General features: G+C 53.9%; 1 protein-coding gene across 1 annotated transcript in view; it reads left to right on the top strand.

The window, feature by feature from the left end:
- SLIT3 (slit guidance ligand 3) overlaps nucleotides 1–12,830 on the top strand; it is a 594,031-nt gene that overhangs the window by 527,034 nt on the left and 54,167 nt on the right. Inside the window, exons 19-20 of the mRNA XM_026510940.4 lie at nucleotides 1,590–1,753; nucleotides 2,854–2,986. Coding sequence (XP_026366725.3) covers nucleotides 1,590–1,753; nucleotides 2,854–2,986 — 297 coding nt within the window. The remainder of the gene's footprint in view (nucleotides 1–1,589; nucleotides 1,754–2,853; nucleotides 2,987–12,830) is intronic.

Below are 12,830 nucleotides of genomic sequence, written 5' to 3'. Positions count from 1 at the left end.
GAAGGAAGAGAAAGACTTTTGGTTGCATCTCCTGTTGCTGCCTATTGTACCCATATACCCACCTCGCTGGGAATACAAGCCAAATTATAGATGTCCTAAAGGGCCCATACCATCTGGTCCCTCCTAACCTCCCTCCAGGACACCTCCCGCCCCAGTGCCCCAGACCCACTCCTACTATCTGGAACATCCTTCCCCCAGCCCCCCTTCCCTCCTTCCCTTCTTTGCTCAAGTGTGGGTTGCCTCACCCCGCTCTGCCCCCGTGCCATGCCCCCCCAGTCCTCAGCCCGGCCCTCCTGACCATTTCCCTAGCATGGACCATTTCCTAATAGACTGTACAACCGATCTTTGCGTGGTTGATTCCATGCTGTCTGCCTCCCATCAGCTGGAATGGAAACTCCAGAAGGACAGGGATGTGCAGCTCTTTTGTGCATTGCTAACCCGCAATGCCGGTATCTGTGCCTAGCCCTAAGTCAGTAGCCGGTGAATCAGTGCGTGAATGGAATGCATGAATGACAGCAAGACGGGGGGCAGGGGGTTAGGAACTAGCACCCGCAGGTTGATTTGCTTTAGCTCACTCTTTACCCCTCCTGTGTGCCTCCACACTGAGAATCCAAAGACACAAAAGATGCCCAGAGGGGTGGAGTCACAAAGCATTCGGGGAACCAGCTTTGACACAAAAGGAAACTTGCCTGACTTGGCACAGCTGCTGAACGTCAGCGTCGGGATTCAAACCCGGGATGCCTGACTCCTGAGCTCTTAATTGTCCTGTCATACCACAGCCACTCAGGGCTGTCTGGCCTCTTATGTAAACTCCCTAAGCTTTACTTGCCTCCTGTGTGACATGAGAATAATGTCCCCTCCGTCCTCGGGCTTATGAAGTGCTGAGCCTGGTTCCAGTCCTCTAGGCAACACTCAGACCCACAGCTGCTCTTCCCTCCTCCTTCCACCAGTCCAGTCACTGCATTCCCCAGATATAGATACAGTGGCAATGCTGATGCCACGCAGGACCCCGGAGATGTGGAACACACAGACGGGTCTGATGCCCACCCTGGGGGAGCCGAGAGTCTAAGGAGAGAGGCAGACATTGCGCGGCCAGTACAAGCTCTGTGGGTGCTGTGCAGGCCACGCGGGTGAATGAGGGAGAAGACTGGGACAGGTGCAGCTCCTCACTTCCCTTTAGGAGAGGGACCGTCTGAGTCAGGACTGAAGGGGGAGGAGGAGGACGCAGCCAGGCAGACAGTAGAGAGAGTCATGCCAGGTGGGGGACTAGGCACTAAGTATAAGAGAATCGTGCTGAGGGATTGAAGACAGTCCACAGCTGGAGCTCAGGGGAGAAGGGAGGGCATGGCAGGAAACCATGGTCATGTCCATCCACAGAGGTCCAGAATGAGACCCTTGCAAAGACCACCTCTGGATTCTAGAAGAGAGTCTGCCTTTCCTTTCCTGGACCTCCTCTCTCCTTCCTGGAACCCAGAGCAGACGCCCCTGGAGAGCTGGGCCTTAGGGTTGCAGCCCTGGATCCTGAGGCCAGCTTCCACAGTAGAGGTGTAAGTGCTAACCACTCAGAGAGGGCCCTTCTTTCCTCCCAGAAACCTCCTGTCCAACCCCTTCAACTGCAACTGCCACCTGGCCTGGCTGGGCAAATGGCTGAGGAAGAGGAGGGTCGTGAGCGGGAACCCCCGGTGCCAAAAGCCGTTCTTCCTCAAGGAGATCCCCATCCAGGATGTGGCCATCCAGGACTTCACCTGTGAAGGTGAGGAGGCTGGGGGCAGGGCGGAGGGGCAGGACCTGGGAAGGCAAGAAACATACGAGAGAGGAGAGGTGCAGCAGGTAACTAGCGGTCAGGACCCCCTGAGATCTGACACTGCTCTGACCTCTGGCATGCAGGTGTGGCTCTGATGGGCTCTGCAGCTCTGCTGCTAGCCCTATGGCTCCCTCATGCAAAGTGAGAAAGGGGGCCTCTTTCTAAAGACATTTTACTTCTATCAGAAATGTGTCATAATATACTGATTTTTAAAACAAGACACCTTATGGCTATCTATGAGAATACTGTTTTACTAAATGTCCTAACCCATCATAGCCACAGTGGGATCGGTGCCCATTAGATGGTGAGGCACCCTTGTGCAGTACGCAACCTACACAACTGTGCATGAGAGTCCTGGCCTTCAGTGTTCCTATCTGTGTCATGAGGATCAGTGTATCCTAAGAAACAGGCTTCAGGATGAGCTCCTGGAAAATTTCTATCACTGGCTGGGTGGTTATGAATACCTGGAGGTCCGAGGCTTTGAGTGTCAGGATTCCAAAGGGCGTATTTACATAAATTCAAGCCAGCACAATTTTTGCTTGGTCAGCTACAGCTTATCTAGAGACAAATTAACTAGTTTGTAGATTAACTGAGGTTAAGGTAAAATGGGGCCTGGGGACACGTTTACCACCCCCAGAGGGATTGTGACAGTGGAAGGAATGGAGAAACGAGGAGAAAGAGGGAGTAAACAGGGGTCTCCCCCTACCCTGGACCCTCCTTCAGTCAGTTTGGCTTATTTCTGATTCGGTTCACGGTAACCACTTCCGTTTCTAATACTCTGGTTAATCAAGTTTTTGAAGTGTTCGTTTTATGTTGAACGTGTTAGAAGAGAGTGGCCCTTTTCCCGGATCCAGGCATACATTCTTTCCCCTTTACCCATGAAGGAGACCAGCAGGCTCCTTATTTCTCGTTCTGGCTCAGAGTGGAGGGCTTCTCTTTCCTGAAGATGGCTTGGTCCCTAGCACCCAGCCTCGTTCCCCTGCCCCGTCCCCTCCCCATCCCCCAGAGAAGTTCGTGTCCCCCCAAGCTCACTCGGGGACTGTCCACAGGCAACGACGAGAGTAGCTGCCAGCTGGGCCCACGCTGCCCGGAGCAGTGCACCTGCGTGGAGACGGTGGTCCGGTGCAGCAACAGGGGGCTGCACGCCCTCCCCAAAGGCATTCCCAAGGACGTGACCGAACTGTAAGTACTCCCACCCTCTAATCCCACCACCGCCAGCGTCCACCACGCTTTATCTCTAGTGTCCCCTGCACAACTGCCTGGGGTGCCCTTCCTTGAGTGGACCCCAACACCATGGCAGCAGAGCCTCGGCCTAAGGGTCGGGCAGCAGCTTAGACGTGGGCACAGGAAGCACACTCCCCAGGGCCTCTGCCCGGCAGGTGGCGACTCCCTGGCCCTCCGAGTACAAGGGGGAGGGTCACCGTCTTGTTTTCTAGATCCCCAGGAGCCCCCTGCTCTGTACTCCGCCTTCCAGATTCCCCAGCAGTCTCTCAGTCTGACACCAGAAACAAACATGGCCCAACATGATCCTGTCCCCCGTACAGCTGCCCATGCTGCAGATGAAATCTCAGCCCTGAGTCCTGCTCGCGCTCCACCCGGGAACCGTCAGACCCCGCAGCCCGGGCCCCCCACACAATTCCTCAGGGCTGCTCCCGCCCCAGAAAGCTCCCGCCTCCGCAGAGGAGATCTCATTCCCTTCCCAAAGCGCTCTTAATGTTCTGGACGAAGCTGTCTTTCGGCCCCGCTGGAAAGCTCAGCCAGTCCACAGGCAGGGAGGCGTCTCTGGAATGGCCTGGAATGGCCGGGAGCGGTGCGGCCGGGGCCGGGGCCGGGGCCGGGTGGGCAGCCGCACCAGCACAGCCCCTTCCTGCTTACGTTCGGTGGATCATTCACTCAGCACCTGTCTGTTGAGTGCCTGGTGTGTCAGGTTCCTCTGCTTACGCTGGGGAGACCCCCACCCACGTGGGGCCCCCAGTTTACTGGGGAAGGGAGACGTAAGTTCCACTGTCTCAGCAGCATGTTCGAGATGACAGCTATGACAGTGCCACAAGAGAGGATGAGATCACTGTGACACCCTAGAGTAGTGGGGCTTCCGTTAGACGTGGAGATCAGAGAAAATGTCTCTGCAGAGGTGAAGCCTGAAGGGTGAAGAGCAGATCAGGAGCAGGGGAGGAGGGCGGGCGCCCCACACGCCCCAGGGCAGTTGGTGCAGGTTGTGGCGGGCGGAGCCAGGTGGGGTGTGACTGGGACTCAGTGCCACCCCCACCCGCATCGCAAGCTGGCGCGGTCTCTCGGGACCCCAGGCATGCGCCTTCCTCTCGGACAGCTTTGCATGCACCGTGCCCTCAGACACAAGGGGCAGAATTGACCGAGACACCAGCAGGGACTGTGCCTGTGACTGGCTCTGCCAGGGCTTCCCAGGGGGGACCCTGAGTGGGGCACTGACTTAGAATAGCAGGTTAATTCCTGGCTGTCTGTTGTGGCTCCTGGCATCTCCCGACACTCAGGGAGGCTGGAACCCGGGCCGCCCGTGCCAGGAAAGGAAGGAAGGAAGGTCTTGATAGTCACTAAAACATCCACGATGGCCTTGCGTTTGGGCTCTGGCTGTGCTGCCGGAGGTTGGCACGAGCACTGCCGCGTGGCGCCACCAGCCCCGGGCCCTTCCCTCTGCCGCCAGTGCCATTGGGGGGGGGGCGGCTGCAGAAATGACCCAGGTGCTCGCCTCCTTCCTGGGCCAACTCAGTGCCAAGTGACACATGCCAAAGAGAAGAAAGTGCCATGAAAACAGGCCTGTGGATGCTTTTCCCCAAAGCTCACGAAATTGAGATTGAAATAGCAAAGATAATTGGCGGTAATGATAAAGTAAACTCCAGAGCTTGGGGAGACCCGATTTCTTGCTTCGGAAGTGATGGCGCTCCCCTCAGCCAGACTGGTTTCCAAAGCACACCCAGGATGGCAGCCCTCACCTCCGAGGCCAGACCATCTCCCGGAGAGAGGGGAGGAGGAGTATCTGGGGAGGGCTCCGGGGAGGGGAAAGCAGGGAAATTGATGCCAGAGAAAGTGAAAGCTGACAGGCCCAGAAAGCAGTGGCTTGGAGGCCTTCGGTTCAAGGACCAGATTCAGTGTTTGGATCCAGTGCTGGCTTCCCAGCTCCCTCAGGCATCATTAGTGGTCTCAGGCAGAGCTGCCAGCGTACGAAACAAAATTAAGTTTAATTCACTGAAAAGGAAAAAAAAAAAAAACACAACCAAAGTTCCATAGCATTTCTCCAAAGGGAGGGTGAGGGAGCCTACCGCAGGCACGAGTGAGCAAGGCGGTACTGTACAGGCGGGACATGAGTTTTCCTCCGTCAGCCTTCTGCAAACCCCAGTCTGCTCTCCTCGTGGGTGAGGGGCCACCTGAGGCCTTCGGCTCTCACCCTTGCTGGTTCAAGCGGTCCCTGGGGTAGGCGGCCATCCCCCTGGCTCTCTCAATGCTGAGAACGAAGAGCCACTCCCCAAGCCTCATCTCCAGTTAGCAGCCAGTCAGGATCAGAAGGCAGCTTGCGCTGACCCCAGGTCACATGCTCTTGGCCCCTACCCCGAAAGTTCTTAAATTTGGGGTCTCAGGACGCCTTTAGGTTTTTTAAAAGCAATGAGGACTCTATTTTTGTTTATGTGGTTATAGCTGTTGATATTTACCATATTGGAAACTACTGAGAAATTTTTTTTAAATATGTTTATTAGTCCATTTAGAAATAATAATTTACTCATTACATGTTTATATAAACAGCAAACTTCTATGAAAAACAAACCAAAAGAAATTCAACTGAGAAGAGTGACGTTTTTACAAACGTGGTAGAAAGCACCTGGATTTTCATAACCACCTCAGCATTCCCTCTGTCGTGATATGACATTTTGGGTCAAGTACAAGAAAATCTGGCTTCACGTAGACGTGTAGTTGGAAAAGGGAGGAGAATTGTAATAGCCCTTCCAGATAATTGTGGATATTCTTCCTCGATAATATACCAAAAATCACGTGATGGTGGTTTCTTAAAGGCTAGTCGTTGTGTGGAACCCAAAACCACATCCACGGACTTTCTGTAACTCTGTTACTTGAATGGAAGTTTCCCCCATGAATGACCTGGAAGAAGTGTGCACTGGGCATTTGGTTCACGGAGTTATGCAGACCTTCCCAGCGTTGGCACACTGCATTCCACAGTATCAAAAATGTCATAGCCAGTAACATCGCCGCGGATCCCCTCAGAAAAGTCTCCCAATAAAGGGATACTGCTCAGTGTAGCAGTTACAAGTTTTCTAAACTTTTAATTTTTGCTTGGAAGCAAGCTTGAATTTTATCAGGGCCAATAAGTACCATAGTTGTTTTCCTGGAAGTGACAGGCTTAACTGCATTTACTTTTGAGACGTCTTCTAAATGCCCATCCCAGAATACCCTGTTTGCTAGTCATTCTTCTAAGCCAAAATGGTGTTTTATGGAAGAAAATTTTTTAAAAAATGGCTAATTCAGCTTGTCCCTCAGTGACACTGGAGCTTTTTCTCCAGAAAACCAAAGCCAAATACGTTATGCACGTTTCCCATTTTGCCACACAGAATATTGAAAAGATGTGTATTTGGGGGTTGATATTCAATGCAATTAATAATTTTTCACTGCTTCGTGGAGGGCATTCTCAATGAAACTGGCTTTTTTTTTCCCCCTGCATGTACTTGAGGGGAAGAATATAGTGGCCACTGTTATCATGTGGTACCACGGCCTTGATTCATACTAAGGTGCCAGCCATTTTCCTCACACAGTACAAATGGAAAACAGTGTTTTACTGTAATCAAAAAAGTAGTTCTAGTCTCACAGAGCCCTGAAAAAGTCTAGAGGAGCCCCAGAGGCCCGTGGACCACACTTTAAGGACCTCTCAGGTAATTACACACTGGCAGGCGAACAGTCCAGGCCCCCGCTGGAAGTGAACACTAAGGTCCTGATTTAGAAGCAAGCCTACAAAAGCTGACTGAGAGCCGAGCAGAAGCAGACACGTCAGCCCCCGAGGTAGGTGACACAAATTCAGTCTGCAAAGGTAGGCACTCGTCTGCTTCAGGAAAGTTCTGTTCTTGCTGGGCCATGAGCCTCATAGACTCAGGCTTGCCATTCTGGAAGAACTAAAACGTGAACATCTCTTTGCGTGCATTTAAGGGAATGTTTATTCACATCAAACCTTCCTGATTCTGGAAACAAACCCTGTAAGTCCACGTCTTCCTGAGGGCTGGGGAGGAGAATGAGAATCTAGCACCAGCAAACAGTGCCGCCCCGTCCCCTGCAGTCTGCTGCTTAATAGCCAGGACATTCTGACCCTGATTTTCATGTGCGGACTGTGAGCATGGATTTGTGGTCCCACCACAAACATCCCAAGGAGAGGAGAAGGGAAGGATGACTATCTCCCCCAGGCACCACTGGTGGAAGAGGGCATTTCTACTGGGGTGTGAAGGCTGAGGACATCACGGGAAGCAGGCTTGTGGTACGCAGGCATCCGCAGCACTGAAAGGAGGCTGAAAGGGTTGGGGGCTTAGCCCCCGGGGCACGGGCTGAGACACAGCTCCGTGGCACTGAGTACGGCGGGAGGTGATGAGAAGAATGCACGGCGTGAAGGAGGGTAGGACCTGGCCTGGCACTGGTTAGCTCCAGGGGCTCAGAAGATGGGAGTGTGGGGTACAGCAAGCAGCTCAAATCTAGGGAGATGGAGGTGCGTGCCGAGCAATGTAGGAAGTGACAAGCACAGAGGAGTGGCATGGGCAGTATGTGCTCTTGGAGAGGGAGCGTGCAGGCGGTTCTGCCCACCCCGGCCTTCAGGAAGGTAAGGGAAGGTGTCGTCTGTCCGGCTGTGACCTACCACAGCCAGCAGTCCGAGCATGCGCTGTGTGCCACTGTCTCCATTGTCGATTGTCTCCATCTGGGGTCTCATTTAATCCTCCCAGGAATCCTACAAGGCAGGTATTGTCACCCCCATTTTGCAGAGAAGGTAACTGAAGCTCAGGAAGGTGGAAGAATTTCTTAAGATCACACTGCCAAGAAGCAGCAGAGCATCAACTCGAGCCCAGGGCTGTCTGACCCCAAGGCCCATCCTTTAGCCACTCAACTGCTCCCTTTGGCAGTGGCCTGGGTCCCCGTGTGCTCTGCCCAGTGGCCTGGCTCGTTGATTTGCAGGAGACAGTCATGCGTCTCCTTGGAACCTGCCACCTGCATTTAAGCGGGGAGAAGGCAAACCCGGCGCCCCTGCCATGAGGCTAGAAGCACCTGTCAGCGTTTCCGGCTGCGGCCGTCCTGACAGCTGCCCCTTCTCTAGCAACACCAGCTGCTGCTTTCTTTGCATACTTGCCACCTACCCCCCCACCCCCACTGGGGTAGGTTCCCCAGAGCACTTCAGAGAGCAACTGCCCAGCACGGACTATATCCTTGCCTTTCTCTGGCCCAGGGAGAGGGACAGAAATTGCCTGCAGCCAGCTGGAGGGCAGCTGGCTCTGGGCACAGCGGCGCTTAGGAGTCCTGGCACAGGCCTGGGCCCAGAGAAGCCCTCAGCAGATGGCTGCGGTGGAGGACACTTGGAGGCTATCGCGCAGTCACGGCCATCTGTGAGAGGGGCTGACGGAGGCCCGGGCACAGGCCACAGCTGAGAGAAGCCCTCTCCATGCAGTCAGGTGTTCGCTAAATTTATTGTGCCAGATAATGTCGCAGGAGCTGGGAGCACAGCAGCTAATGTGACAGATAAGACCCCTGATGTCAGAGACTTAGAATGGGGGAGGAAGACAGTAAGAAGGCTAATTAGGAAATTAGGCATTTCAGATAGGACAGAGAATAGTGTTTCCCAGAAAAAGGGAGTGGGGGCGGGACGTGGAAAGCAGTAGAAAGAAAGAAAATGTTTTGTGAAGACCCAAATGTGGAAAGATCTTAAAGAGACCAAGAAGACCAGTGATGGAGCAAATAGAATGGGAAAGAGACTGGTGTGTCCTGAAAACTCGAGAAGGACCTGCAGTTCCCGTAGGCCGTGCTGAGGGCTGACTCCTTATCCCAGGAGAAACGCAAGAGCCGAGGAAGAATTTTAAGCAGGAAAGTGACGTGATGCGATTCTGGTTTTAGAACTATTACTCCGGAAGAAGAATAGAGACTAGACAGCAAGGGGATCATTATCTGTTTGTAATATTCATATGTATTATTGGACAGAGACTGTGTGTATGTGTGTGTATTCAGAACACACTGAAACCCGCTGTGCCGAGCACTGTTCCAAGAGCTTTCCACAGAGACTCACTTGATCCTCATCATCACTTCAAGGTGGGATCATGATAAGCCCCCCTTTTACAGGTGAAATGCAAGCTCAGAGCGGTGACGTGAGCTGCCCAAGGTCACACAGCTCTCAGCTCGTGGAGCCAGGATGTGAGCCCAGGCTGCCTGGCTCCTGAGCGGGAACCACATCAGCCCAGGCCCCCGGTGGGAACCCTGGTCATGAATAGGGGCTCCAGGAGGGTGGCTGCCTTTCTCCTTCACCATTCGGCGGGTCTGAGAGTTCATGTGGCACTCGTCAGAGCCCCAAAGCTCCGAACGGAAATGGGGAGCATCCAGTCCACAGAGCTGTGTGCGGATTTTCATGTGAGGCAGACGCGGCCTCACGCGCTCGTGCTGGGGCTAAAACAGAGCATTTAAATGCGGATTGACACAAAGGCTGGCCCACCAGAGAGGCTCTGATGGCTCTGAGGCTGGCAGGGCAAGAGTGCCGTCTTCTGAAAGCATCCCTCTGGGGCCTGCGCTGCAGGCTACGGGCAACTTTGGAGTTCAGAGTCTTCGTGAAGGGCTTTGCACAAAGAGAGCTTCCCCACACAGCCACCTCTGTATTTGTGAAGTGAAGCCTTTTGATTCCACGTCTTCTGACTGCAACACCAGGTTGCCGGGGACATGGTGCCCTTAGAGTGGCTCCCACACGGGCCCCCTCAGCCCTGCCAGGCCACACGCAGCCCTCCCTGGGGACTTCTCGGGTTTGCATCACACTGACGGTGTTTCCTGAGTACCTACTGCTACCAGCCAGTGTCCTGGGATGCTGCAGTGAGCGAGCAGCCACGGTTCTGCCCCACTAACCACAGACTCAAGCGTGGAGGCCACGGGGGGTGAGATGCTGTGCAGAAACTGCACCAGAAGCTTAGACTGAGTAGCCTGTCACGTCCCCAGTGGGTGTGGGAGACGATGTCGGGGAGGCAGTGCTCGAGCTGAGTTCTGAGCAGCCATTGGAGAGAACTAGCAAGGAGGGAGAGCAGGGACAGGCGTGTGCCCAGACCTGTCCCCCAAAAGGAGCATGGGGCTTTTGGGGGGCAGGGCTGAAGCCAAGGGATAGTTTGCTGTGGAGTGAACAGGAAAGGGAGGCAGGGCCTGGGACGGTGAATCTCATGGGTCAACTTGACTGGGCTGTGGTACCCACGTGTTGCCCGGGAAATATTTTGTAGGTGTAGTTAAGTAAGCGAGGTTACCCAGAATAATGTGGATGTAGGCCTCGTATAATCAGTAGAAGGCCTTAAAAACAAAACAGGAGTTTTCTGTAGAAGGGGGAATTCTGCCTTAAGATCGTAACACAGAAGTCCTACTTGAGTTTCCACCCTGCTGTCCCTTCCTTAGAGTAAATTCTCTCTTGAGGCACCTGGGTGGCTCAGTCGGTTGGGTGGCCGACTCTTGGTTTTGGCTCAGGTCATGATCTCAGGGTTCTGGGATTGAGCCCCAAGTCAGGCTCCGCATTCAGGAGGAGTCTGCTTGCGAATTCTCTCCCTCTGCCCCTCTCTGCATGCACGTGCGTGATCGCTCTCTCTCCCAAATCTTTTTTAAAAATTTTAAAAAACAAATTCTTTCTTCCTCTGTATATATTTGTGTATGTCTCTCTCTCTCTCTCTCCAATTGGTCTGTTTCTCTAGAGAACCCTGACTAATCCAGAACAGGCCACAGACAGCTTGGAAGGATTTGGGCAGGATTCGGGTAGTCCTCCTGTAGCAAGCAGTGGAAGCCAGGGAAGGATTTTAGCAGGGAGCAAGGCCGCTCGAGTCAGCATCGGCAGAGCGCCGATCAAAGACAGGTTGGAACCCGGGGAACTGGCATGGCAGGCCCAGAGGCTCCAGAACCATCTGTGTCACGTTGCCCCTCCTCCAGGCCCCCCGAGCCTCCCTGTGTCAGATGAGCATGCTGTCGGCCTCCCTGAATTCCAGTGGTCATTTCACGTGTTCGTTCAGCTCTTTGGCAAATGCCCGCATCTGTAGAGCGTGACCTGCCTTACGGCTGGACGTGGGCCAGGCACAGGGCATTCTTTGAAACCATTGTAGGTTTTTGTTCGTTTAATCCAGGGTCCTAGGAACAGTCCTTCTCTTCATTCATTCACTCACTCAGCAAATATTTGAGGTCCTACCGTGCGCTAAGCCCTGCACTGTGCTCTGGGGACGCAGCAGGAAACAGAAGCGGCCCCGGTCCCCGCTGCATGCAGCTTGCGTTCTACTGGAGGTGAGAGAATAAGTTCTGTGGTAGAGTGAATCCTCCCAGGACAGAGATGGCCAAAGGCAAAAACAAGGAGCTCCAGGTGGAGAGCTGAAACAGCATGGGTTTCCCTTCCTGGGCTATGCAGCCCAGCAGACCTGAGTTTAGATCCTGGCTCCTGGACTCACTCCACCCCTCTCTGAGCCTCAGTGTTCTTATTAACAAAATGGACAAAACACCCAGCAAAATATGCTCCCTCTTTACAGGATTAGATAACAGACCAGAGTCTCTGGATCCCATAGCACTGGACTATGCACCTGTTGTTTCTGTGTTGTTATTTTCCTTGTCACCACGTTTCCTTGTCCGTGACATTAAGTAACTTGCTTCAGATGTGCTTGTCATGGGACCTTCTGTAAGCTTCCCAGCAGGGAGACTTAGGGTTGTGATATGTTATTCTGGGTTTCATCTTAGATGCCTCAAGTTTGCTAAGTAGTCGTAGCAAACAAGAGTGAGAGAATAAGCAGCATGGGAGAGGGGGAGCCGTCACTGCCAGCCCGAGGCTCGACCCCTTCAAGTGGCTCCCTCGTGGTTAATTAGCCTCCCTCCAGCCTCCCTCCAGTGCCTCCGCACCAGCCCGCTCATTCATCCAGCTCCTCCCTCCCTCCCATCCTCCTTCCCTCCATGCCACACTGTCCACAAAACACTCCCTGAGGGCAGGTAGCCCAGCATGACCCCCAGAATCCCGCCACCCCCACAGAACCTCCCTGCCCAGCGGAGAAGGCTGGAGGCTCTTCCCACGCCTGCTCCTTGCCACCGCTGTCGAGCCACAGGGCCAGTGTCTGCACAGAATGTGAATGTCCTGCCACCTGTCCTTCAGGGCGGAGCAGAAGGGTGAATGTGGGGTCAGCTCTGTGTGACACCAGCCCCCTGCACCTGTCTCTGGTCGCTCACTGCACTTGGAATAAACCCACGTCCGAAGGCTTCAGTGTGATCTGTCCGTCTCCCTTAGCCCACCAGACCGGCCTCCCCACCTTCTTTCCCTGCCCCAGCAACACCCAAGCCAGGGCCCTCCACAGGCCTCACTCTTGCCCGACTGTCCCTCCTCCCCTGGTCCTGCCACCCGAAGCATCCCTGCCTCCATCCCAGAACTTTGCTCCTTTCCTTCAAAGCATGCATCAGTTTGTAATTTATGTCGCCTTCTGTGGGTGTCTTCTCTCCCCCTCCCTCCCCCTCCCTCTCCACATTAGATTTTTAAATGTCAGAAAGTAGGCATCACGCCCGTCTTCCTCACCAGCATATGTACTACCCGGCACACTGCACTTGCCCAGTAGATATGTCTGCCTGAATGAATGAGCGCTTCAGTGAATACGTTTCTCTTAGCTCCTCTGCCTCAGGACAGGATCTAAGTGTCTGTTGCTGAATTTTAGGCCGGAGGATCAAGCTCCCTGAAGGATGGGCTCTGGTTCATCTTTGTATCTACCCACCTCGTCTGGCTTAGCTCTTGGCACATAATAGTTACGCAACAGAGGATTAAGGACCGAAAGGACAG

Source organism: Ursus arctos, unplaced genomic scaffold (genome assembly GCF_023065955.2).
Source record: "Ursus arctos isolate Adak ecotype North America unplaced genomic scaffold, UrsArc2.0 scaffold_15, whole genome shotgun sequence".
NCBI classification, from domain to species: Eukaryota; Metazoa; Chordata; class Mammalia; order Carnivora; family Ursidae; genus Ursus; species Ursus arctos.
This window is presented reverse-complemented; position numbering and strand designations above follow the sequence as displayed.